The sequence below is a fragment of the Pseudopipra pipra genome, chromosome 15 (genome assembly GCF_036250125.1).
Source record: "Pseudopipra pipra isolate bDixPip1 chromosome 15, bDixPip1.hap1, whole genome shotgun sequence".
NCBI lineage: Eukaryota > Metazoa > Chordata > Aves > Passeriformes > Pipridae > Pseudopipra > Pseudopipra pipra.
In genome coordinates, this window is record NC_087563.1 from 17,901,426 (window position 1) to 17,926,046 (window position 24,621).

The window sequence follows — 24,621 nt, forward strand, 5'->3', positions numbered from 1 at the left end:
GTCCCATTAAATGTTCAGCAGGGATGAAGCAAATACTGTCCATCCTTCCCTGGAAGGGTGGGGAGGCCCTGGCACAGGTTGCCCAGAGAAGCTGTGGCTGCCCCATCCCTGGAAGTGTCCAAGGCCAGGTTGGATGGGGCTTGGAGTAACCTGGGATAGTGGAAGGTGTCCCTGCCCTTGGCAGGGGGTGGAATGAGATGAGCTTTAAGGTGCCTTCCAACCAAACCATTCTGTGATTCTGTGATCTCCATTGGATGGTATCAGCAGTCCCTGGGCTCCTCCACTGCTTCCCTTGTGGAGAGGCTTCCTCTGCCAGAGAAAACCTTCCCCCCTTTTGTCAGTGCAATAAATGTCACACTGTCAGCTGCAGCTGGAAGTGGGAAAAGCAACATGCCAAGACTCACCACAGGCACATGTCGACTCTCACGGCCACGGTCCTGGAAGAGATTAAAGTAACAGAAGTGACTTTCACTTTAATTCCTGCAGTGTAACCCACTTGCTAATCATCTGCAAACCATTAAGGGAGAGTGTGAGCTAGAGCAGAAAAATTCGTGGCTGGCACTTAGGTCATCTCTTCTCTCCAGACTTTCTTGCCTTAACTGCAGTGCCATCCTTGGATTTCAAGCAGTGCTTGGGTTGGTTGAGCTGGATCCAGGGTGTTTCATACAAGTGTGAGGCTGTAGGCTTATATGTAGGAGGACAGCATCTCAAATAACAACCTGCTTCCCAGGCCTAAATAGCAGCTGATAGTGTATTTGAGGAGAAAGGACTGGAATGTTGGCTCTGCCATCAACAAGGAACAACACCAAGAGGCAACTGCACCAAGCTCAGTATTATCAGCCACAAGCTCAGTATTATCAGCCATAAGCTGCTCTTTTGTGCTCTTCAGACACTGAACCTGCCACGTGGTTCACAAGTCCCCGTATATTTTACTGTCTTTTTATAGAAATTACAAAAAGTTGTTAAAGGAGAGGGAGAGCAAACTCACCTCCACCTCCTGCATGGTCTGGATGCGAACCCCGCAGCGCCTCCCTCTCTCCACCAGCTCCTTCTCAAAGGGGTCCATCAGGATGATGGAGCTCAGGCCTGGTGTTTCCTTCCTCTCCACGTGGTCCAGGAGGATCCTGGCTTTTTCAGGCTTGTCACAAATGACCGTGGAAATGTCAGCTGGAAGAAGAGCAGCCAAACAAGCTGTTTGCAGTAAATCCTTTTTAATGCAAGACTCTGGCTCACAGCTAACGCTGTATCAGTTCTGATAGTCACTCCAGGCTACATCAGATATCCCAGCACTCTCTTGAAAAATTACTGCAATCTTAGCTAACCTAAATCAATGCCAGAGCTGCAGCTGACATCCACGATTATTCTGGGATTCAGCTCAAAATAATAAAATTGCTCCCCACACGGGTTATAAAATCCAGGAGGCAAAATATGAAGCAGCACAGGAGTGGGTGGCTGTGGAGTAATTCCCACACCCAGAGCAGCCCTATCCATGGCTGTGCACAACTGGGAATGTGGGAAACACGGCGGAGGCAGCCCTGACCCAGCACGGGGACACATGGCTCCCCAGGAACCTCTCTGAGTGACTTCAGGGCACTCAGGGAGTCACAATGCCCCATCCCTGGGAGTGTTCAAAGTGTTCAAGGCCAGGTTGGACAGGGCTTGGAGCAACCTGGGACAGTGGAAGGTGTCCCTGCCCATGGCAGGGGGGTTGGAACTAGGTGAGCTTTAAGGTCCCTTCCAACCCAAACCGTTCTAGGATTCCACATTCCCCTGTCTTTTAGAAGCAGAAAATGACCCATTCTGAGCAGCAAAACTGATTTCTGAGAAGATGACATCAATTTTGGTGTTACCTGTGTTGACAATGTACCGAATGGCTCCAGGACCCAAAGTGTCATAGAGGGGAACCACCACCATGGAGTAGGTGTAGCAAGCCAGCTCAGAGATGATCCACTGCAGGAGGGCAGGGAAGCACAGAGGTGAGAAGGGGCCGAGGGAGCAGATTTAACACACTGACAACAAGCTGACAAGTCAGGAACATTATTAATACAACATCAAGGTGAACTTAAAATCTCACCTCTGGACGGTTTTGAGCAAAGACCCCAATGAACTGCTTTGTGGATGGCTTGCAGCCCTGCTGCAGAAGGCCTGAACCCAGAGCTTCTGCTCTTTCAGCCACCTGGAATTTGGAGAGGAAAAATACATAAAAAAAGAGGAATATAAGCAATACCAAACTAAGTGAAGAGTTATACAGGGAGACTCTCAAATTATCATATTTGCTATGGAAAAGTGCAATTTTTATCTTATCAGGAGCCATCATTAGTTGACTTGCAGCTGATGTCTGGCTGGCGATGCCCCACGGCTCCAGAGTGTGTCAGTGCTGCAGTCAGGAGTGGGCTCATGGCATGGAGCCAGCCCCTGGAAGCTGACACACCGATATAACACCTGGATGTGCCAGGGTGGGGACACGGGAACCCTCACACAGCTCAGGAGCTACACCCTGGTGTGGCCCCTGTGTCACCAACGGGCACCCAACACCCCTTCCTCTGTCGGGCAGGGGGAGAGGATGGACAAGGGTGTCATCTCCAGCTCACCTCCTTGTAGGACAGCCACTGGTAGGGCTGCTTGGGTTTCCTGAACCCCAGGCAGGGGCCGTTCTCTGGAAGACACAAGCAGAGATGACAAGTCATGGGGGTTAATGCCCAGTGCCACACTGTGGGGATGTGGCAGAGCCCTCCCACAGTAAATCCAGCTACTGGGGGGCTGCCTCTCACTCCAGCAAATTACACACACAAGAGCACCTGATGGAAATCGAGCTGCTGGGATCCCAAAGAGCTTTAATCCCCCCCCCTGAGCTACAGGAGGGACAGCAGCAGTTTGCCCCAAACAGCTTCATCAGAAGACACTTCTGGGAAGGTCATGTGAGCATTAGTGTCTGATGAGGGCTCTCATCCCAAACCCCAGCTCCCACTGCTTGCACTGCCTTTTGATTAAAACAGTTCAAAGTGAAAACTGCTATTTTTAGCCCAGCCTACTCTGGAGGAGTAAAAACAACACGCAGCACTGTGTGACAGGATGAAGATTTGAAAAGTTTAAACAATTTGCTGACTGTACCTAACCGCACAAGACCCTTTCCTCCATACACCTACTGAGTCATTTATTCACCCCTGTCCTGTGGGGTGGAACAGGTGCAATTCCACTGAGGTTTTTGGTGGTATCAAAAATAATAATCTGACCGTGATATTGTTGTGTCCAATGAGGCATGACATCATAAACAGCAGACACAAAAATGGTTATGATAGAGCAGGGAAGAATCATCGTGGCTTTTTGGAGTGGGACTCGATGTCTCAGGAGTGTTTGAGAGCTTTCTGATGGTGCCATCAACTGATGGGTAAGGACATCTGCATCACCTGGTCCCCCCCTCTGCCCCCTCTGCTCCCAGGCCTCCTCATCACCGTGCTCTCACCAGAGATGCTGAATCCCCTCCTGAAGACCTCGTACATGGTCCTGGCGTCATCGTAGTAGTGTGTCAGCAGCTGAGGGCTGTCCCCAATCACCGACCGGCGCGCCCCGGCCAGGCCCTGCGGGACACCAGGGGACAAAGGTGACACGGGTGGGACAGGGAACCCCCCATACAGCACCACGCTCCCCAAAGAGCGGTGAGACCTCTGCACCACCACCACACCCCTGCCCCAAAAAGGGATGGGGAGGTGGGACATCCCCCTCAGCACCCCGGTGACACCTGCCCAGAGAGGAGCTCATTGTCATGGGAGAGGGCTGATACTTCCCAAGGGGATTTAAGCAGGAATTATGGATCTGCAGGTAATGGATTGGGCTGTGCTGGGGGGAGTGACTGCTCTGGGCTCCACAGATCCCCAGGACTGGCACCACGGCACCTTCTCAAGGACATCCAGACCAACACGAAGGACAGACTAAGGCAGAGGCTCAGCAGGGGTGTTTTAGGAGTGGGCAGGGGAGATAGCCAGCGTGGGGGTGACCAAACTGGGACTGCACTGGGAGCCAGAAGAAAGTCTAACTAAAGCCCTAACCACAAGGGAAAAACTGCCTTGAAAAATGTAAATTCCTCCCACCCTTTTAAGAAGCTGTTGGAATTAAAGACAATAACTTTTTAGAGGGAACATCACAAAAGGCTTTAAAAATTCTCATCCCACTTTCAGATATTAAATTAAGTGGAGATAAGTTTCAGAAATATTTCTGCTCTTTAAAACAGAGCAGCTTCATTAAACTTTAAAACCTTTGCAAGCATGAAAATTAATAACTCTTCAGCCTCTGAGCATGGATTCAGGTCTACTTTTTTCTTACTATTACCAAGTTTGCAGCAGCAAACTCAGCAATGGGCACACATGAGGAGTGCCAGTTGATCTGGTCTTACCAGCTGTTACCTCTCAGTGGTTTCTCCCATTCAATAGCAGTGCCTCTAATTTTTGGCCATGGACAGTTAAGTAAAGCTAAGACCAAAATGTCACTGAGAATGTAAGAGAATAAATTAATGAGCTCCATTCTAGTTTTCCAGTTTTCAGAAAGAGGTGAATTGGTGAACGAAGGGGTGAGGGGATCCCTGGCACAGTGCATTACATGGCTGATTTCAGGATGGGGTTGGGGAACTACAGAAACAAAAAAAATGCCTTCCTGGCATCCCCTGTGGACACAGACCTGTTGGGGTGAGTCCAGAGCAGGTCACAAAGGTGATTAGAGGGATGGGACACCTCCTTTAAGAGGAAAGGCTGAGAGAGCTGGGGTTGTTCACCCTAGAGAAGAGAAGGCTCTGGGGAGACCTTATTGAAGGGGGCCTATAAAAGAGAGCTGGAGAGGGACTTTTTGCAAGGGCACGTAGTGACAGAACAAGAGGCAATGGCTTCAAACTGAGAGAAAGTATTAGATTAGATATTTGGAAGAAGTTCTTCCCTGTGAGGGTGGGGAGGCCCTGGCACAGGTTGTCCAGAGAAGCTGTGGCTGCCCCATCCCTGGAAGTGCCCAAGGCCAGGTTGGATGGGGCTTGGAGCAACCTGGGCTGGTGGAAGGTGTCCCTGCCATGGCAGTGGGGTTGGAAGGAGGTTCTCTTTAAGGTCCCAAACCATTGTATGACTTCCAGGCGTGCCAACCTCGGGGACAGGCAGCCAGGGTGCCCCCGGGCTCACCTCCACCTCCTCGGACTGCATGCGCAGGTCGCAGGGCGGTTTCACGGCGCGGGGCCGGCTGGCGAACCAGTAGGCCACGACGGCGGCGAAGGCGCCGATGCCAACCAGCGCCGTGGCCGGCAGGTTGCGGAAGAACTGGCTGAGGTCATCGAACTCGGGGAGCCGCAGGCTCCGCAGGATCTCCTGAGCCTGCATCTTCTCCGCCAGAGAAACGGCAAACTCTGCAAGAGCCACAGCGGGGTCAGGTCAGGGGAGGCCGGGGGTGGACACGGGCAGCACGGGGCTCTGTGCAGTTTGGGAAGGGGAGAACACGCTTTGCCAACCTCCAGGATCCAGCTACAACTGTCCCCTCAGGACTGCCAGGAGCTCGCTCAGCCTTCCCTGAGCAGGACAGGGGCTGTGTGGTGGCCACAGCCCTGGCAGGGTCACGACACAGCACCAGCACCAGTCATGAGCCCTCAGCTCCCGCGGAGTGGGGCAAAGCCAGGTTACCTCTGTGTGAAGAACGCTGCACAGACACCCCCAAAACACCACTGCCTTTCTCTTTGCCAGTTTCACATTCCCAACTTTGAGCTCCTTATGATTTACATCAGGGTAAATTATAGGTGATTCAAGCCATGAAAGTTTCATTTCATTGCTTGAATGTTTTCTGGAAGAAACAAGTGGTGACTGTTAAGTGAGGATAAAGGGGTGCCAGGGTACCAGGCTGTGAGCACACCAGCACAGGGTCCCACTCTGTACCCTGCCATGGGGAAGATGGGTGGCTCCCAGGAAGGACAAACGCCAGGGTATTTCCCAAGGAGAAGAGAAGGGCTGGAGGTTCAGCTCCCCGCAGACTGGGGGGGTGCTGGGCACCCCTGGCCCCTGCACTGCCTGGACAGTGGGGGAAAAAAACCAAAGAGGAAACCTGTTCTCCTTCTGTGTGAGGAGGGCTGTGCAGGAGGACACAGGGGATGAGACAAGGGTTACGATAGGGCATGATGACGCTCTGCTGTCTGCAGCTCATTCCCTTTAGCTGCCAGCATTGCTTTTCTAGGAGTGCAGGGAAGGCAGGGAGCCCATGTGCTGGGCTCGTGGAGCAAGACCTGCTCCTGGAAAAGCCAAGGGCAAGCTGCAGGTCAGGCACTGATCCAGACACCACCACAACAGGTTGCTTTGCTTTTGCCTCTTGCACGTACAGAGAGAGGGGAGAGGGGGAGCCAGGCAGGGGGTCACTGCTCCAGAGTGCGAGGTCAGGGCTGTCCTCAGGGGACTCCTGTTTGGGTGTTGACTACACAAGGAGCATTTTAAATAACTCCTGTTTACAGTGTTGGTCCAGTATCAACTCCCCACTGGAGAGTCTCCAGTATCAGCCAGCCCTGTGAGGGATGAGCCAAGCAGGTGCTGTCCAGGGGGAATCCAAACAGTTAAGGTTTCACACAGCTCTATTTATGACTTTACGAGAGTCAAGGTCTTAAAAAAAAAGTTTTTCAGCCACAGGAGCCCAGGCAGCCCCTTTCCTCTTGCCCTCTGGCCTTGCTCCAGCTTGTGGAGTTACATGGCTTCACTCCCATGGGGGGGCCAGGACTTCCCACACAATGGCACCACTAACATTAACACAAACCAGCTTTTTTCCTCCTGGGAACAGCTTCTGGGCTGTGCTGTCCTGAAGGTCAGGGCTACTCTCTCTCAGCCTTCTCCTGTGTTTGTGCCAAGCGAGTGCTGGGGCTGGCAGAAAGGCCAGGCAGTAAATGGGGGGCACCCCTCACACGAGGCTCTGGAGGAGTTTATAAGTTTGCACAAGAAAAAAAAAAAAAACCAAACAACCTCACAAACAATTAACCTCACTCATTGTTGGGCTATGAAGTGGTGGGGGCAGCAGAGAGGGGACAGTGACACAGAGCCCATACTCCAGGCCATCTCCATCCCTCAGGCCCGATGCTGCACCCCAGTGCCAGCCCAGCATCCCACAGCCACCTCTGCTCCCCTGAGAGCTCTCCACCCTACAACCCTCTGGAACCACAACCAGCCCTTCAAGAATGGTAGAACCCCTGCAGAGATCACATCCAGATGACGTTACTGGGCAATACCCACCCACAAGGTTATTTTCTCCTGAGCTTTGACCACCTTTTCAGAAATCTTCACATCTAATAAAACCCTGACTGTGTGGCTGTAACGATGTCAGGGTGAACTGTAAGGGTGGGGAGGCCCTGGCACAAGTTGCCCAGAGAAGCTGTGGCTGCCTCTAGATCCCTGGGAGTGTCCAAGGGCTTGGAGCAACCTGGGCTAGTGGAAGGTGTCCCTGCCCACGGCAGGGCAGTTGGAACTAGATGAACTTCAAAGTTCCTTCTAACCCAAACCATCCTGGGATACTATGAACTGAGAAGGAGTACTGATTGCTCCCCTCAGTAGTTCTCCACACTAGACTATGAAAGTAGCCTGCCAAACACACTTTTACTACAAAGAGTGGGAGAGCTCAGCAAGGGAACTATTCATTCACAGATGAATTGGCTATTTGTGCAAAAGCATTTCAGCAAGTCCCACTTAAGACTGCCTGCTCCCAGAAACAGCCTGTCCCACCAAAGGCAGCCACCCAGTTTGCCACGGTTGCTAGTTACACTGAAATCCTGGGAATTACTCCCTCAACATCAGCCTGTGAGTGCTGTTTTGTATCCATCCATGCAGCCAAGCTGAAAGCAGAGAGCTGGTAAGGTGCCTGTGGGAACAGCACTGCCATGAGGGGATGCTTGGCCACAGCCACGTGCTGCTGCCCTGCTGGGCTGCAGGGACTGCCTGGGGGGAAGCAGGGCCAGGCCTTTACATCTGTCCAGGTACAGGGTGTCCACAAACATCTTGGAGCTTGTAGCATCATCAAAAGGATCGTGAGAGTCAGGGCTGCAGCCCCTGCTCACACTGGATTTTTGCACTACAGAGCTCACCCACCTTGCCTTTTGCAACAGTTAATCCTGATTTTTGCATTCCAAAGAGATTCACGATGAGCCCGTACTTGATCTGCTCAGAGCAGCCAACCTGCCGTGGGATGGTGGCCAGCAAAGGGGCCCAGGTGTGTTGGATCTGCAGGAGGAGGGCTCAGGGCTGCCTGCCACAGCCTCCTCCTCCGAGTCAAGACAAGCAGGTGAGCCCCTCACGGTCACATGCTCTGGGAACACATCTCTCATCTGATCAGGAAAAGAAGTAATTGTAATTTAAACCCATCAGCAAGGCAGTGTTGTACCCCAGAGCGCTGCTGCCCTCACCTCGGGCTCAGGATCAGCAGCAGGATGGTCTCCACACCCCTTCTCCTCATTTCTGCCACCTTTGGCCCATTTCTGTTCCCTGCAGTGGATCCACCACCCTGCTGTGGTGCGTGTTCCCCACAAGCAAGTGGCCCTGGGTGCAAGGGAGTGGAGCAGAGCATCCATGCACATGGCACATGAAAACACGGACATTTCTGTTTATCCCAAATGGGACTTCACATTACCACCGGATTTCTAAAGTATTCCCATGGCAAAGAAAAGAGAAACAAATATGCAAGGAGGGACAGAAGAAAGTGGTTTGGAGGAAGGAAGCAGTGCTGGGGAGCTGCCAGGAGGGAACAGCCATGGGTGAGAGCTGGGGATCTGGAACTTCCCAGCCTGGGTCTGTGGTGAGCAGAGCTCCTGCAGTGGCACTGGGCTCTGAATCACCCACCAGCCTGTGTTCACAGCAATCACCCCCGGAGCAGGGCTTATTTATTTATTTTGGTAACAAATGGCTCTATTGTGCAATTCGGTTTTCATCTTTTCCTGCTGGAAGTGATTCTGTAACTCCAGTCAATGGAGTTTTAGTGACATAAGCCAGTGTGGGAACAGCCTCAGACTGCTGGTGTATGCATAATGCAATTAAAATTTTACTGGTCCTGTGCAGCCATGCAATCACATCCTTCCTACCATTCCATCAGTGCCTGCTTGGGAAGAACAACTGCTTTTGGGATACCCATATCCTCCTGCCCCCCCTTCACTCACAGCAGGGTGGGGAAGAGGAGGGTGATTAATTTTGTCTTGGAAAGTGGGCAAAGTGTCCCATTACCATCCCTGTATTCAAGCCCCCAAAAAGGTTATTTACATTAGACTTTATAGCACTAAAACCGAACCCAAATAAGCAGCTTTTCAGCATGTCTGAGAGAATCAACCGTTTGCAGTGGGGAACTGCAAAGGGCAGCCAGTGACACGCGCTGGCTCAGAGCCCGCAGACCCTTCTCTCAGAGCAAGCTGGAATATCCCGGCAGTGCCCTGGATCTGTGTCCTTGGCTACAGCACTGGCTGCTCACTCATTCCACTGAGGAAACAGAATTTACAGGAGCTGAAACATCTCAATCCAGAGAGGCAGATTTAGAGGGATTTCACTCCAGTGAAACAGTACGAGCTTTTCGAACTCTTTTCTCACACTCAGCTCTGCAGCCCCCAGACCCTGAGATTTATAGTTGTTTTCCCGAAATGGGGTTGGTGACAGAAGATTTGCAGAAGGAAGCACCCAGCAAAACGTGGATCATTCTCCCTCACCACCCCCTGAAGAAGAAAACTGTGCTCAGTGCCCTGTAGAGAGGGTTTAGGGGATTTTGAGTTAGATTCAAATCATGACTATGTCTCTATAAGAGAGTCTGCATTTACAGAGGGGAAAGGGAGCATCAGCATTCCCAGGGACACATGAACCTGCTAGTCAGACTGCATCACTGGAAACCATTTGTTAATTTAAATGAAAGCTGCTGCAATAATTAACATCTTTATGAAAACATATGCACAGAGGCTGCCACAACTGTGCAGGCAGAGGCATTTTGGGGATGTTGTGTATTGCTTGCAGAGTACAATCATTATTTTTCCTTTTTCCCAAGCTCCATGCAGGCACACAGGGGGACATCAACCACTGCCATTAAATGCAGCTCAGGTACCTCTGACCTTCTCCAATCTGGCCAGGGAGCTCTTGGGACACCACAGGCTGTGAATTCCTAATCACTGCTGTAATTAAACCCAGAGAGGTGATGCCAAGTCAGCCTCTGCTCTGCAGCTCCACAAGTCTGGCCTGTGTGGGCACAGAGGATGAGAAGCTGGATGAGCCTTCAGTTCCCATCCTGAGGCCAGTCTGGGCTGGGGTTGGGTCCAGGTGAGGGGGGGAACAACAGCCACATCACAGCAAGCTGGGCTCACACTTCCATAGATTTTATGGGAACAAGTGATCTAATGAGATCTCCAACTACAGAGGGGGTTGTGCTTCAGCCACAAACACAGTACCCAGACCTCACTGACTGTGGTTCCACTATAACTCAATGAGTTATAATTGGGAAGGGACAGGGGAAAAGAAGAGAAAAAACCCAAGAAAGAACCAGTTTAGGGATAAAATTGCTTTTTTTTGGATAATTATGCCAGTGCTCAGGCAACATAAGAGGGTGTGAGAGGTGAAACAAAGGAGGAAAGGCACACAGAGCCTGTGAGGCTGTGGCACTTCTCCAGGGAGTGGACACTAGAAAAGCAGCCAGTGAGCAAGAAAGGCAATAAAAGGAGCTTATAATTTTATATTTCATTTTTACAAATGAAGAACGTTCCTCTCCCTTTCCTTTGAGAATCAGACCCTTCCAATCTGTGAAACTGGCCTCCTGCCAACAAGACTATTAAAGAACAGGGTTTCAATGGTACATAAGCCTCTTTAGCTCAAATTGCTTTCGTGCCGGGGGTCAGTGCCCCCCGAACTGGGTGTCTGGGGCACTGGGAGCAGAAGGGGGGCTGCAGTGATGCCAACAGGGACCATCCCTGTGCCCCTGCCTCCCCACCCACCCCTTCCCAGGGCTGTCCCTCGCTGCTCAGCAGGGCAGAGTTATCTGCAATGGAAAAAGGCTTTGCATCCGGGTCAAGCCTCGGATCTGCTGCAGAGGAATAAGGCAAATAAACTTCATGGCAGGGAGGCCAGCCCTGCTTTCCTGTGACCTCTGGTGACTGCAGGAGTGAGGAGAGGACAGGATGGATGAAAGGGACCAGTTCAGCACCAGCATGTGGCTGGGGCTGGGGTATTAACTTGGCCCACCGATGTAAACTGGATTATTTTTTTAGGAGAGGCAGGCAGTTTCACTCAGTAGAGAAAAACTGTCTTAAAGGCTGCTAAAGTATTTGGTTCTGTTATATGTGATATATGTATGATATATACACATGTACAATTACATATATGCATGCATGGCTGTAAATGCTTCTGTGTGCATGTGCATTTATTGCAGAGGCATCTCACTCCTCAAAAAACTCTTTCTCATCAAGTAACTGCTGCAAGAACAGCCTGGGCTCAGTGTGGCCATGGCACCACATTCCACTGTGGCTCCCGGGGACAAAACTGGTGGCAGATCACAGCACTGGGCTCAGGGCTTTGCTGGCCCTCCAGCCTCCCGACCATCCCAACGCCAAAGGCAGGGCTCAGACAAAGGATGGAAATCTCCAAGCAACCCGGAGGAGCAGCTCTGGCCTCTGCTCCCCCCTGCTCTGCCGAGAAATGCATTTGCAAAACACAAGATCTTTGCAAGCATCCGCTAAAAAGGGAAAAACGCTAACAAGGAGCTCAATGTCCTGAGAGAGCCCAGTAATCACACGTAAACAGAGGTATTTAAAGTATCTAAAATATCTACAGCATACCAGTCCCTTGCAAAGAGAAATTATTCAATAAATAATTCAGTGCTGTGCAGAAATCTTACTTTAGACACTTGTGATGTTTCAGAGAGCAAAACCTAGCCCCCCATGCTCAGAGCCACACAGGCACCACACCACCAGCTCATCCTTATCCCTCTGCATCGGGTCCCTATTCATCCACTGATACCAAATCCTCCTGGAAAACTTCACTCTCCACCCCACACCTCCTCACCCACTCAGCACAGCTGACAGATGTGGACTGACCCAAAAACATCCTTCACATCCCTGAGAAGAGCAGTGCAGTGCTCAGAAGTCACCATGTCTTATGGGTATGGGAAAGCCAAGACTGGGATCCTGGTCCAAATCTGCCACTCTGGATAACAAAGCATTAGGAAGCCCGTGCAAATATTTTAAGTGTCCTACCAAAAGGGAAATGCTTTGTGCTCACCCCAAGTGGGTTCAGGCCATTCCTCCAAGCTAAAAGATAACCCAGCCAGAAGGAAAAGCAAAACTCCAAAGCTGTGGGGTTTTCTGGCTCTTTGTTCTCTTGCCTGCAGCTCTATGGAGCCAGCTCACACAACTGTGCCAAGACCAGCACAGGGGCTGCAAGGTTCCATCTGGGGAAACCACAACCTGATCCCTCCCTGCCTGCTTCCTTGGCCCTCAGGCAGCACAGCCCACAGGAACATCCCAAGGAGGTGACTGCAGCAGGAGAGAATTTGCCCCTCAGCCTTAAGGCGAGTTCATAGGTGGCAATGAACCCTGCACATGTTCCTGGGGCTCAGGCTGGAGCACCCTGTGCTGCTGGCATTGTCACAAGGGCTGGATCCTGACCCTGCACTGCCTTTGCCAGGCCTGGGACTCACTTCTGGACACTGCTCACAGAGCACCAGCAAAGCTCCCCCCTTCCCAGTGATCAGTTGTAAACCTCAGCTCTTGCAAAGAAGGAGGTTTGTTGGGTTGGGTTTGGGTTTTTTTTATTTTTATATTTTTATAGTGACATTGATGGTTGATTGCCCCATATACCATATGCTTCTTGAATACTCCATGTCATGCAGCAAACAAATAGCTTAAAAAATAGCATAAAAATAGTTATCTGGGGCAGAGTACAAAGAGAAGCAGTGAATGGAGAGGGAGAAGGGAGCTGCACCCCTGACAGCCAGCTTGGCAGAGCAGAGATGCAAAGGTGCTCCACAAAGAGCTTGATGGCTTGTTGTCAGGAAAAGTTTTTATGCTTTCCTTTAAATACTGGTTGGATTTAAAGAAGCCTTAGCACTGCCTGTAGAGGCCCTGGTCCAGCTAAGAACCCCAGTCACCTGAAGGTTCTGCAGCAGCAGCATCAGTGCTGGGCAGTGCAGAGGTGCAGGGACCACCAGGGCACATCCCTTCCATGTGCCCAGGTGGGATGCACTCTCCTCTCCAGCTCATTGCAGGGCTCATTTTCAGTCTCTTCACCTGAACATGCCACAGCCAGACCATTTCAGTGAGCAAAGCCCCTAGCCCAGGGCTGGGTGGAGGAAAGGAGATTTGGGGTGAAATGTTCCACGCTTGCAGGAATGAAGCAGGTACACGAGCACACATTGCCCTGACTGCTGAGGGCTGGCTCTGCTGGCCCCATGGCAGGTAGGCCAGACAAGGGCAGACACACAGGCAGGTCCCTGCACTGCCAGCTCCCAGCTCTCCCTGACCATTCACACCCTGCCCTTGGCTGCATCTGCAGGTCACTGTGGGCCACATTGGTCCCAGTGACAGTGGGAGGGTTGAAGGGACAACCTCGGCCCTGGCTGCTCTCCCACTGGGTGCACATACTGCACAGGTCTGATTCCTGCTGGCTGCTTGCACAGTGGGATGGGGTGACCCCAACCCACACCACTGCTGGGCAGGTCCGTGGAGATCCCCCCCTGCCTTATGCTCACCCTGGGGCATGTGGTGTTGGCACAAAACTAACTGTCCTAACAAAGTACCAGGAAAAAATTTACTTTCCAAGCAAATCCCCACCTGGCATGACCAGATGGCATCTTGGTGCCACACCCTCCCTGCATGACTCCCTGACCCACCACTCACCCACCTCCCCCCCTGCCTGGAGCACTCACAGGCTGTGATGGCCCCCCTGCATCCCAGGCCATGTCTGGATGGCACAGCAAGTCCTGCCACTGCAAGGAGCCCTCTTGACCACCTGCCTCCTCCATCAGTCCCACACCCACCCTGCCTTTCCCAGGCACCAGCACAAACATCTGTGCACCAGCCCAGGGGTACTGGTCCAGCTGCAAACCTTTTTGGGTTCGTTGCTGACATTTCTTTTGGCAGCAGCACCAGAATAAAGTGGTTTCTGAATAATAGTCTGAGCATCCTGCCCGGCCAGTGCACTCAGGAAAGCATGGCAGCCCTGGGAATGCTTCATCCAACGTGACACAGAGACCTAGACAAGCTCGTAACAGAAAACCTTCCATAACACTTCAGACACAGTGGCGTGCTCAGAGCTGGTGCTGCAGAGGACAGGGAAGCACAGGAATGTTTTGTACACCACTTCCCAGCCACGTGTTAGCCCTCATTGTTTCTCTGACAGCTCAGACTGGATCAAAACTCTTACGTGGTCAAACTTCAATTCCATGCTGCCTTCTGCAATATCAACAGTTATGTGGCAAGTGTTCCCAGCAGGGCTGAGCGGGCCAGACTGCAGCTGGCATTGCCTCCAGCCAGGAAGATCCTGGGAATCAGGCCTGTTGCTGTCTGCAGGATGCTGCCCATGCACTATCACACCACAGATTCTCATCTGCCGCTGCAGAAGAGGTAGACAGAGGCCTCCCAGCTTGTGCCATATCATAGCTAAGCACTGCCTTTATTATTATAAGGAGCAATTCTCTTTAAGCCAATCTTACAGCTCGAAGAGCTCCAATACTGACTGACCTGCCACTGCAGTAAAAGCAGAACCATATGAACAACAGTGTTACAACTGTCACACTGGAAACTGAGACTAGAAAATGACACTGGAAATGGGAGCTTACAAAGAAAGAACAGTAGTGTCATTAACTATAATAAATACAATTGTACCCCTCACTTACAGTAAACTGGCCATAATTAGACCAGGTTAATTACCAATCAAGTGCCCTGCAAGTTCATTGAATCACAAGAGTGGTTTGGGTTGGAAGGGACCTTAAAGATCATTCAGTTCCACCTTCCCCATGCCACAGGCAGGGATGCCCCCCATTAGATCAGATTGCTCAGGGCTCCATCCAACCTGGCCCTGTAGTTATAGTGCTTTTCTAAAGGACCCTGTCTGTGCAGAGGGGAAGGATTGAGGAGACCCCAAAGGTTAAGTACACCTGGACAGAGCAGAGTTTTATCCAGACCCTGTGCACATGGAACATGACTGCCTGACTGCCTGAATCTGGTCTGGGTTTTATCCCAAAACAAACCAGCAGCTGAAGGCGCCTTTGAAAGTTGTTCAAGGGTTATTTGGCAACCTGGTAGTGCAATAAGGGACAAGGAAATTAAGAGGCAGGTCGTGTGCCAAAAAACCCGAAGGAAAGCAACTCCCCCCTCTCCCTGCAGGTGGGGGGACAGCAGTGGGATGGCAGGTGGGGCAGGATGAGCGTGATGCAGCAGCCCTGCCCGCTGCACAGACCTGCCGGCTCCCGCCGTGCCCTCTGCCTGCCTGGGCCCTGCGCCAGCAGCCTCCGGTCATCACCGAAACACACTGCCTGCAAACAGCCAGAGCCTCGCAAAACAACCTCTTCTGCGCACGAGAGCATCACCGCGCTTTTAAAGGCGTGGGCTGCGACCCCACACCCGGAGCCCCGCAGCCCACGCGGGACCTGCGGGGCCGCTGCCCCAGCGCGGGGAGCTCCAGGCAGAGCCGGGCGGGAGCTTTTCCCCCTCCGGGGCTGTCGCGGTAACACCTCAAACAGCAGCGAACCGCCAAAGCCACCAGCCAGTGCCCCCCGTCCCGCAGCTCTCCCGCATCCCCCCGCGGAGCGCGGCCAGCCCCCCCCCCCGAGCAGCGGCCGCGGGGGTCCCTCTGCACCGCGGCTCTCCCGCAGCCCCGGGGGTCCCTCTGCACCGCGGCTCTCCCGCAGCCCCGGGGGTCCCTCTGCACCGCGGCTCTCCCGCAGCCCCGCTTTTCGCGATCTCGCCTCGCTCGGCATCCCGGGGCCGGGCTGCGGGGGATGCCGCGGCCCCCCGGGCTGGCACAGCCCCCGCGTCCCGCCCGGATCCCGGCGGGCTCCTCTCCCGTCTTTCCCCAGAGCGATCCCCCCCTGCGGGACTCACCTCCGCCGTCCCGGGGCCGGTCAGCTCATGGCCGGGGCTCTGCCCTGCCGCTCCCCGCGCAGAACTGCTGACTGCAGCCCGGCCCGCCCCCTCCCATCTGCAAACGGCTGAAAGAAGTTAAGCTTGGCTAATATCGGCTTAGGCTGAATTAGCGCAGCAGCGGCGGCGGTGCCCGCTGTAACCCTTGAGGCACTGGAGGCTCCACATCCCGCCTTCCAGAGAGGGAAAACCCACCCCCTCAGCTCCTGAATACTGCAGTATTTTCACACGTCTCTGTCACACTGGATGCTTTACAGGCTCCAAGCAAGGCTTTGGGGTGTAAAACTGCAAAGCCTTCCTGCAAAATGCTCGATTTAAAATTAAAAACAGCCTTTTTTTTTTTTTTTCCCCTCTGGGGAAAAGTCGTCATAGAAGAAAGTTTCTGACACCGAGAAAGTTTGCATTGCCAGTCCTGGTCTGCTGGATTAAAAGCTTTATAGGTTGAGTATGGGCAGACAGTGACAGGACAAGGGGGAATGGCTTCTCCTTGCCAGAGGGCAGGCTTTAGATTAGATGACAGGAAGAAATCCTTCCCTGTGAGGGTGGGGAGGCCCTGGCACAGGTTGCCCAGAGAAGCTGTGGCTGCCCCATCCCTGGAAGTGTCCAAGGCCAGGTTGGACGGGGCTTGGAGCAACCTGGGCTAGTGAAAGGTGTCCCTGTCCATGGCAGGGGGGTGGAACAAGATGGTCTTTAAAGTCCCTTCCAACAGAAAACATTCTCTGATAATTGAGTGGAATAAATATAAGTCATCTGAATCAATAAAATAGCAAGTTAATAACTATTGCCAAATCATCGTTACGTTGTTACCTATATTAAAAGAAAAAAAAAAAAACAAACCCCAAAACATTTAAACCCAAACCAGGTTTTGTTAATTCACAGTGATAATAGCAAAACCAAAACTTAGCAATTCATTTGTTGGTAAATTATTAATATTTACATTTGAGAGGTGTGGCTGAGCTGTTTCTCCTAACTAAAAGAACATTCATTTCAACTGAAAGCCAACAGTGTCTGGTAGCTTCCAACTGCCCCTTTCTGAGCAGAGATAACACAGGGTGTGCCACCCTGGGCCCCCCAGGAGTCCTCAATCCATATCACTGTGTTATTTACTGTTCATTATTTACTGTTGATCCCTTCTTAGCACTCTGGCCTTAGGAAGGCACTTGAGGAGTCCATCCCTCCCTCCAGGAGTTGGATATCTGCTTTTATTAACGCTGAAATTCTTGTATTCCTCAACTATTTCTTTTTTTCCTGAGACTGTATATAGGCTGCATCTCCACAATTGCTGAGCAGAAAAGTGGGGAGCAGAGGGGGAGAGGCTCTCTGAACACTCACTGTTACCACAGTTAATAAAGTTTCTGTCTGACCTGTCCTAACTTGTGCTTGTGATACTGGAGGGCATAATGGAGAATTCTCAAAGAACAGTTAACACTTGTGAATGAAGAGAATATTTAATGAGATTTCAGGCAAGCTTGTCAAATATCACTTCTTTGGCTCACACGGGGAGTGTTCTGCAATCAGGCTTAATTCATCAAGTTGCCAGGGTAGGGCAGGGAGTACTGAATGGTCTGCAGGTGCAAATCAGCAGCATAGTGCTGCTAAACGGGGCCTCAGCAATATTCACCAGCTCAGATTCCTGCCCCTTTCTTCCTTATGAGCCACAGCTTGAGAGAAACTTTGTAGTCAGGAAATGTTTCAGGTGTGTGAGCAGCCCTGGGCTGGCTGGGCCCTTCAGTGCCTGTACCCACAGACACAACACATCTTGAGGGAGTGCCCCAAAGGGGATGTGGGAATACTGATTTTAAATAAATACTGGATTAAAAGCAAGTCACTGAGCTCTTCTTTCAAGTTCCTGCTGTGAAGGGATGGTCTTGCCTACCTCCATTAATCTCACAGTGGGCAATAATACCCTCAGTATAGGTGGAGGGATTCAGTAAAACATGTGTTTCAGGACAGCCTCTGACCCTTTTACGTCCTCCATAAACACCCTGAGCAGTAATTCCCCTTCTCTTGTTCTGCTTTCCTTGCACATACACACAGCATATGGACTCACCCTCTGGAACAACCCTGAGAGAGTAATGAGAGAGAACAAAGCAAGGAAGCTGGATGCAGGCAGCCTACCTTGAGGGAAAAAAGATGTAAGCAGACTCTAAGTAATACACGGAATAAAAGCTTCAGCTTTTTCTGCCCCAGCATTTTCTGCCAGGGGATTGCAGAGCAGAGGGGTCAGGACAGTGCTTGGTGGGAAGACAACCTCTTTTTTGGATTCACAGCTGAGGGAAGGATGCAGTTCTCCACAGACAGGGATTTGCTCTGAGATCCTTTGGCATGGGAGTGCAGAGGGCAGTTCAAGCCTGTTTTCAGATCCTCCTGCAGGTGTAGGAGCTGTGCCCTGTGGAACAAGAGCACCCAGGACCTGACCAAGGCAAGAGGGGCCACAAAGCCCTTTAAGCTTCAAACCAGGACGTAGGTGACTTCTGCTTCTGTAGAAATCTGCCCCAAGCTTCTGCTCCTCTTAGAACATTAAGTAGCAGGGATGCTTATACAAGTACAAGAAATGAGACTTCACCTTTTGTGCTCAGTCTAAAGCCCAGTGAGACTCAACTACCGGTAAAATCAATGGAAAGATTTCAAAGGACTTTTATGGGATTTGGCTGAGATCTCACTTGTCCAGGGGAAAAAAAAAAAAAGGTGTGTCAGTGAATCACAGTGCTTTTAATGCTCCCAGCCAAATACAAAATGAAAGAAGACTCTGTGGAAGAGTTACACATGGCCTTCAGAATTCTGAGGATAACTCAATAAAAACTGCTGCTTTCTTTGTCTTTCAGGAGATTCCCATAAACCAGGGCAATAGCTTCAGTTGCAGAACAGAAAGCCAACAGTACCTCTACATTCCTTAAGACCCATCATGGAAAATCTGGAAAATCCTGCTTCAAGTAGAAATAAAAACAGCCACTAATTCAAATAACGTAAATTGTGTAAGATGGGGGAATTTTACTGCCTTGTGTTTCTTTTCAGTGGCCTCTTTTTCCTTTCTAAGTCTTTTGGTCAGATACTATGCTTTTATGATTGCACAGCCTATATTTTGACCACTTCCAAAGAGCAGCAGGAAGGAAGCATAGGGCACAAATAGAGGATTAATTCAATAATTAGGAACATTAATAAGAGGCTACCAGGCGAGTGTTTCTGCCTTGTCTCCCTCTAGCCCTCAATTTCCTTACACTGCAGGGATGCCAATGGATGGCAAAGGAACAAAAATAAACCCACGACGATGAATTTACTGCTTATTCATCTCTTCCCAGCTGTCATCCTCAAAACACTTTACAGGCACCCAGAAGCACAGTCTCCATGTTGCAGCTGAGCGTGGTGGGTGCAGAGAGGTGCAGGGGACATGTCCTGGCACATGGGGACCAAAGGGGCCCCTTCTGCACCCTGACACATCAGCCAGGGTTGCACCCACCAGCCAGAGACCCCAACTTCATCCCACACCCAGCTCCAGTTCCCCTGGCAGCCAGGGCCTGGCACTGTGCTGGGAAATGAGGGAAAAGGGGGGTTTGACATCATCCCACGGAGGGCTTTTGAGAAATCTGTGGTTGGGCTGTGATTTGAGATGTCCTTAAATATTCCAAGTTAAATACTTCGCTGAAACCTTTCTTCTCCTGACAGAGAAGAAAGGCGGATACATTGTTTGAATGTTTTTAAACACTCGGTTTATGTTTCAGGATCTTTGTTGTTGCTTCGGGGTTTTTTATTTATTTTGCTAACTAAAGCAGCAATTAGGTTATTTGTATTTTTGTTTCTAGGCAGTTGCCCTTTCTGATTCCACACCCTGGGGCACCCTGTACCTTTCTGTGCCTGACAGTGCTGTAACTTGCTTCTGCTCTCCTGTTTCCACATGTGTTTTCAAGTCCCCATGAAGACATTTCTGTCCCTGCTAAATTCTGCAAACTCTCTCCGATTCTATGGCTGCACATAAGCAAATTTTCAGTTCAGAGGTATATGGCACCTTTTTGCTGCCTTCTGTCAGGGCTTCCCCCATCTCCAGCCTCTTTCCCCATCCCTGCTGCAAAAAAACCCTTTAAATCCCCTTCTCTGGATGTTTTAAGCCCTGTCTCTCCAAGAAGCTGGAGCAAGGTTCCAAAGGGTTAAGGTGGGGGAGGCCCCCAGACAGCCCATTCTTCAGTCTCAATGACCCAGAGCTTTTGCCTTTTCAAATGTATTTAACCAAATAAGTGAATAGAGGATATGCAAATGCCTTTTCCAAAAGGAAACACAGCCCTGAATTGTTGTTGGCAGGTCAGAGCATCACACCACCCTCAGCAGCCTCTCAGCTGCGGGGGATGCAGGGCCAGAGGAGGAGGCACAAAAAACCCTTTTCAGGCAGAATAAAACCAGGACTCGGGTATTCTGAGGGGGCAGAGGGAGGAGGTCACTGGGGGGCTCCCCTGGCACCTCAAAAGCCCGGCCGGTTCCCCGTGAGGGTGGGGAGACCCTGGCACAGGTTGCCCAGAGAAGCTGTGGCTGCCCCTGGATCCCTGGAAGTGTCCAAGGCCAGGGTGGATGGGACTTGGAGCAACCTGGGCTGGTGGAAGGTGTCCCTTCCCTGTGGAAGCACAAGCAGAGTGTGCAAGGGAGAAAAAGTGAAGGAGGGTTCCAGGGACATCAGGGCTCTGGCACACCTTGGGTGACCTTTCACAAGCTGGTGCTCACAGGCTGCTCACAAGCTGCTCTTGGCTCCAAGAAGTTATTTGGACATTTTGCAGAAGAAAAGATAATTCTGAATGAGATCGCCTGGAGTTACAGAGAATTGTTTTACCTAAAACTGAGCTGTATTAGAAATACTAAATAAGGTATATTTAACATTTCAAAAGGATTCTAATATATTTGTCTTTTTTTCCCCCATCATTGCAAAGGATCTTGAAGCAAACTCTAAATAAAGTTCTCTCCACTTTTTATATCTGAATACCGTTCTCTGCAGAAAAGACATTTAAATCTACATAATTCACATCTTCTGTAATTTCAGTGCAAGCTTGGCTTAGATCACTTCCAACTCACTTCAGTCAACAGCACAACGATTGGTTCTTTTTCTAGATACTTTCACAAAGAGGATAAAAAAAAAAAGTAAATTAAATCAGTTTAGTAACCTCAGTGCTCGTTCCTGTACCGACCAGCTCATACTTGTCCCAGCTCAGCAACCCCCTCTGTGCTTTCCCTGCTGTGGCCCTTGGCCGGGGCCATCTCACAGTGACTGGGACACCCGGTGGTCACAGCAGTGTCTGTATGGCTCACCAAGCTGGGTTTGGGGATTTGGCAGCCCTGAGAAAGCAGCTGCCTGTTGCTCTGCAGGCAGAGGGGAGGGTGGCTCTGACCTTGCCATGAGGAGCCCTGTGTGGGCCCTTCCCTGAGGAGGCTGTTCCAGGGTCCCCATCCCCCCTGGGCACCATCACAGCCCACACGGGTGGGCACAGCCCGGGGGCTGCTCTGCCTTGGGCATGGGAGCAACTCAGCCTTGATTGCTTAGTGTCTGATGGGTGAAGGAAAGGTCTTCTCAGCCCCTTTGGTTCTTGGCCTTGAACAAGCACAGTGGTTGCCCAGGAAGGGGAGGCTGTGCAGCTTCTCATTCCATGGCAGGTCAAGGAGCAGCCCAAAGCAAGCCAGGGTGCCTTCTGCACCCACCCAGGCACTGCCTGTGCTCTCCACAGCGGGAAAACCCACCCTTCCCAAAGGCCAAAGCTGTCAACCTGAAGAGAGGGCACAACCCCAGGAGCAGACAGGATGGGGGCAGAGCTCTGCCACGTGGGAAACTGTCCCAGAGAGGAGGCTGTGCCCAAGATCTGGGGTGAAATCACGGGGGAAAAACAAATAGGTTGGCTGAGATGTGGTGCTGGCACACAAATAAGCAGGATCTGGATTAGTCATAAGCAAATCTGAGCGGTAACTTGGAAGACTTTGAAGATAAAGTTTCTAGAACAACTTTCCCAAGTGGAAGTATATTTACAGCAGGGAGAGTTACACTTCTGGGGAAGGGCCAGCTGAGGTGACACCACACACCAGGGCCCTGTCACTGCAGCACTTGTACTCCTGGACCCAAAGATGCACCTCAGAAATCACAGAATCATAGAATCATTATGGTTGGAAAAGCCCTTGAAGATCATCAGTTCCAACTGTTAATCCAGCACTGCCAAGACCACCATTAAACCATGTCCCCAAGTGCCACATCCACCTGTTTTTTGAATACTTCCAGGGATGGCAACTCCAGTACTTCCCTGCACAACCTGTTCCAATGCCTGATCGCCCCTTCCATGAAGAAATTTTTCCCAGTATCCACCCTAAACCTCCTCTGGCACAACAAAGTCACATTGCAGTGGTGTGATCAGGCTGATAGCTTTGAAGATTCTGCCCTTCATCTGTGGCCCAAGCACAACCTCAGGTGTCCAGGTGGAACATCCCAGGTGTGGGGCTGGTGCCCTCCACCTTCCTGCCATCACCAAAACCCTCAGCAGCGAGAGCAGTGAGGGTTCTCTTGGAATTTGGCCACTAGAAGATGGGCTTTCACAGGTCCTCTGCCACAGACAACAGCGGACAAAAGACCCTTTGCTGGGCTTGGTGTTTTTCCAAATAACCCTGTACCTGGAATTGCTGCTCCTGGGCCAAGTGACACACCTGACCTCAGCAAGAAAAGCCACCTGAAAAACCCCAGGTACCTCTGGAGCCTCAAGGAGGCCAACTCCTCCTGCACTGATTTTGCAGTTCCTGTGCAGTGCTGACGTGGGGACTCCTCACTGCAGTTCACAGGTGGTGTTTCTGAGATTGTATCTACACCACCACAGCCACTCTGTGAGCAAATGGAAATGTGAGCTGCACTCTGCAACACCATGGCACACAGGGCTAAATATAAAGGCTTTTCCTCCCTGAGCTGGGGTTTTCCTAGTGAAATGGTGATTTCCACTGGATGATACACTTTTTTTTTTCTACAAGTGACAATTTCTTCCTGTGGTACAGAAAAAATGACTTGGACAAGGTGGTTGGATTTATCTTCCCATGTTTCTGAGAGCAGAATATCCCACACAGCACAAAAGACAAAAAAGCCCCTTGTGTGGCTGACAGGGGAGTTTGAGGGACAGTGAGTGCTGAGCTGGGGTTTGTGGGGGAATCACGACGGGGTCTTTCCAAAGCCTTGCCATGGACTCAGCCCACATTGAGCAGGGCTGCATTTTTACATGCTACACACTATAGCTACATGACTGCTTGTAAAAACCCAGGCAGTGAGTGCAGGGTGGTGAAGCACAGCTGCAGCAGGGACCTGGGGACCAGCTCACCAGGGGCTGAACTGCCCCTGATGCTTTGAAACTCCTTCCTGACTGAAAATCCCTACTCATCTCAGTGTCTTCCTCTTTCTCACCACCAGCCACTACGCTTTCCATAGCACAGCCTCCAGCAGAATAGTAAAATATTTACAATTTTACCTATGTACAGAGCATGAAGGAGAAGCAGAACAAGGCAAAGCCTCCGGTCCCCTCCCTCCCCACCAGCCTCAGGTCACCTTGGAGGCTCTGTGACAATGTTTACAGTGCAAGGAGGATTTGACACAGTGAATGGCTTGTAGTCAATAAGTGCTGGTGGCACACAATAGCAATCAATCCAGCAAAACATTCACCTGTGTCTCACTGTATGGCATCAACACTCCCTTCCTTGGAATTGCCAAGAAGGGTTTGCAAAGAATCTGCATCAGCACATCTGGGAAGAAAAGCCCCTGGAGAGCCAGGCATGGCTCACAGCAAACTGCAAGAGAGTGTGGAATGGAGCATGAGGGCTCCCACTGGGAATTCATGCATTTTACAGATACACTTTGAGCGTATTTATCTATATAAAGGTGCTCCCTGTTGCACCTTTCTGCACTGCACTTGACTGGTGTCACAGGGTCAGAGGGTGTCTGGGTTCATGAGATCCTTAAGCCCTCCTGTTCAGAAGGGAGAAGAGGAGAGAGAATGAAGCAGTTTGTACACAGGTACCTTCTCCAGAGGGGACAAGGCCAAGCTGCAGGAGCCACTGTGGTGGCCCTTCCCCGAGCTGTCCCTGCTCCTGGCACCTGCAGCCCTGCGGGAACGGCAGCGGGGACAGATGGGTCCCCAGTGCCAAGGACCTGCAGGGCTTTGGCTTCACATGGAAGCACAAGAGACAGAAATAGCAATGATGGAAAAAAACCTCATTACTTGTATTGACCCATCCCCAAAGAACGTGTGCAGAGCACTTAAAAATAAAATAATAATAAAAAATGTATTAGTAGATGTTTTTCTTTCCTGTTCATTTCTGATCAGAAAGAGGGGGATTGAGTTGTTTTGTTTGGGTCTGTATGAAGAAATAATCTGGCAAAGTCAAGGAAAAGGCCATGAGAAAGGAGCTGCCCTGGATGCCTGTGCCCCTATCAGGAGGCAACCGACTGTGTCACATTACCCACCATCCCTTCATCTCACCCAGACTTGTCTCCAGTTACCTACGACACATCCATGTGCTGGTTGCTGTGCAGTGATGAAGGAAGA

At 51.1% G+C, this 24,621-nt stretch overlaps 1 protein-coding gene across 3 annotated transcripts in view; it reads right to left on the reverse strand.

Moving 5' to 3' along the window:
• ACSL6 (acyl-CoA synthetase long chain family member 6) overlaps positions 1-24,621 on the reverse strand; it is a 53,258-nt gene that overhangs the window by 25,522 nt on the left and 3,115 nt on the right. For all 3 annotated transcript variants that reach the window (XM_064672256.1, XM_064672255.1, XM_064672257.1), the window contains exons 2-8: positions 5,157-5,377; positions 3,464-3,578; positions 2,592-2,656; positions 2,075-2,176; positions 1,851-1,950; positions 989-1,167; positions 405-437 (exon numbers count right to left, since the gene is read on the reverse strand). In XM_064672256.1, the coding sequence (XP_064528326.1) occupies positions 405-437; positions 989-1,167; positions 1,851-1,950; positions 2,075-2,176; positions 2,592-2,656; positions 3,464-3,578; positions 5,157-5,377 (815 nt within the window). The remainder of the gene's footprint in view (positions 1-404; positions 438-988; positions 1,168-1,850; positions 1,951-2,074; positions 2,177-2,591; positions 2,657-3,463; positions 3,579-5,156; positions 5,378-24,621) is intronic.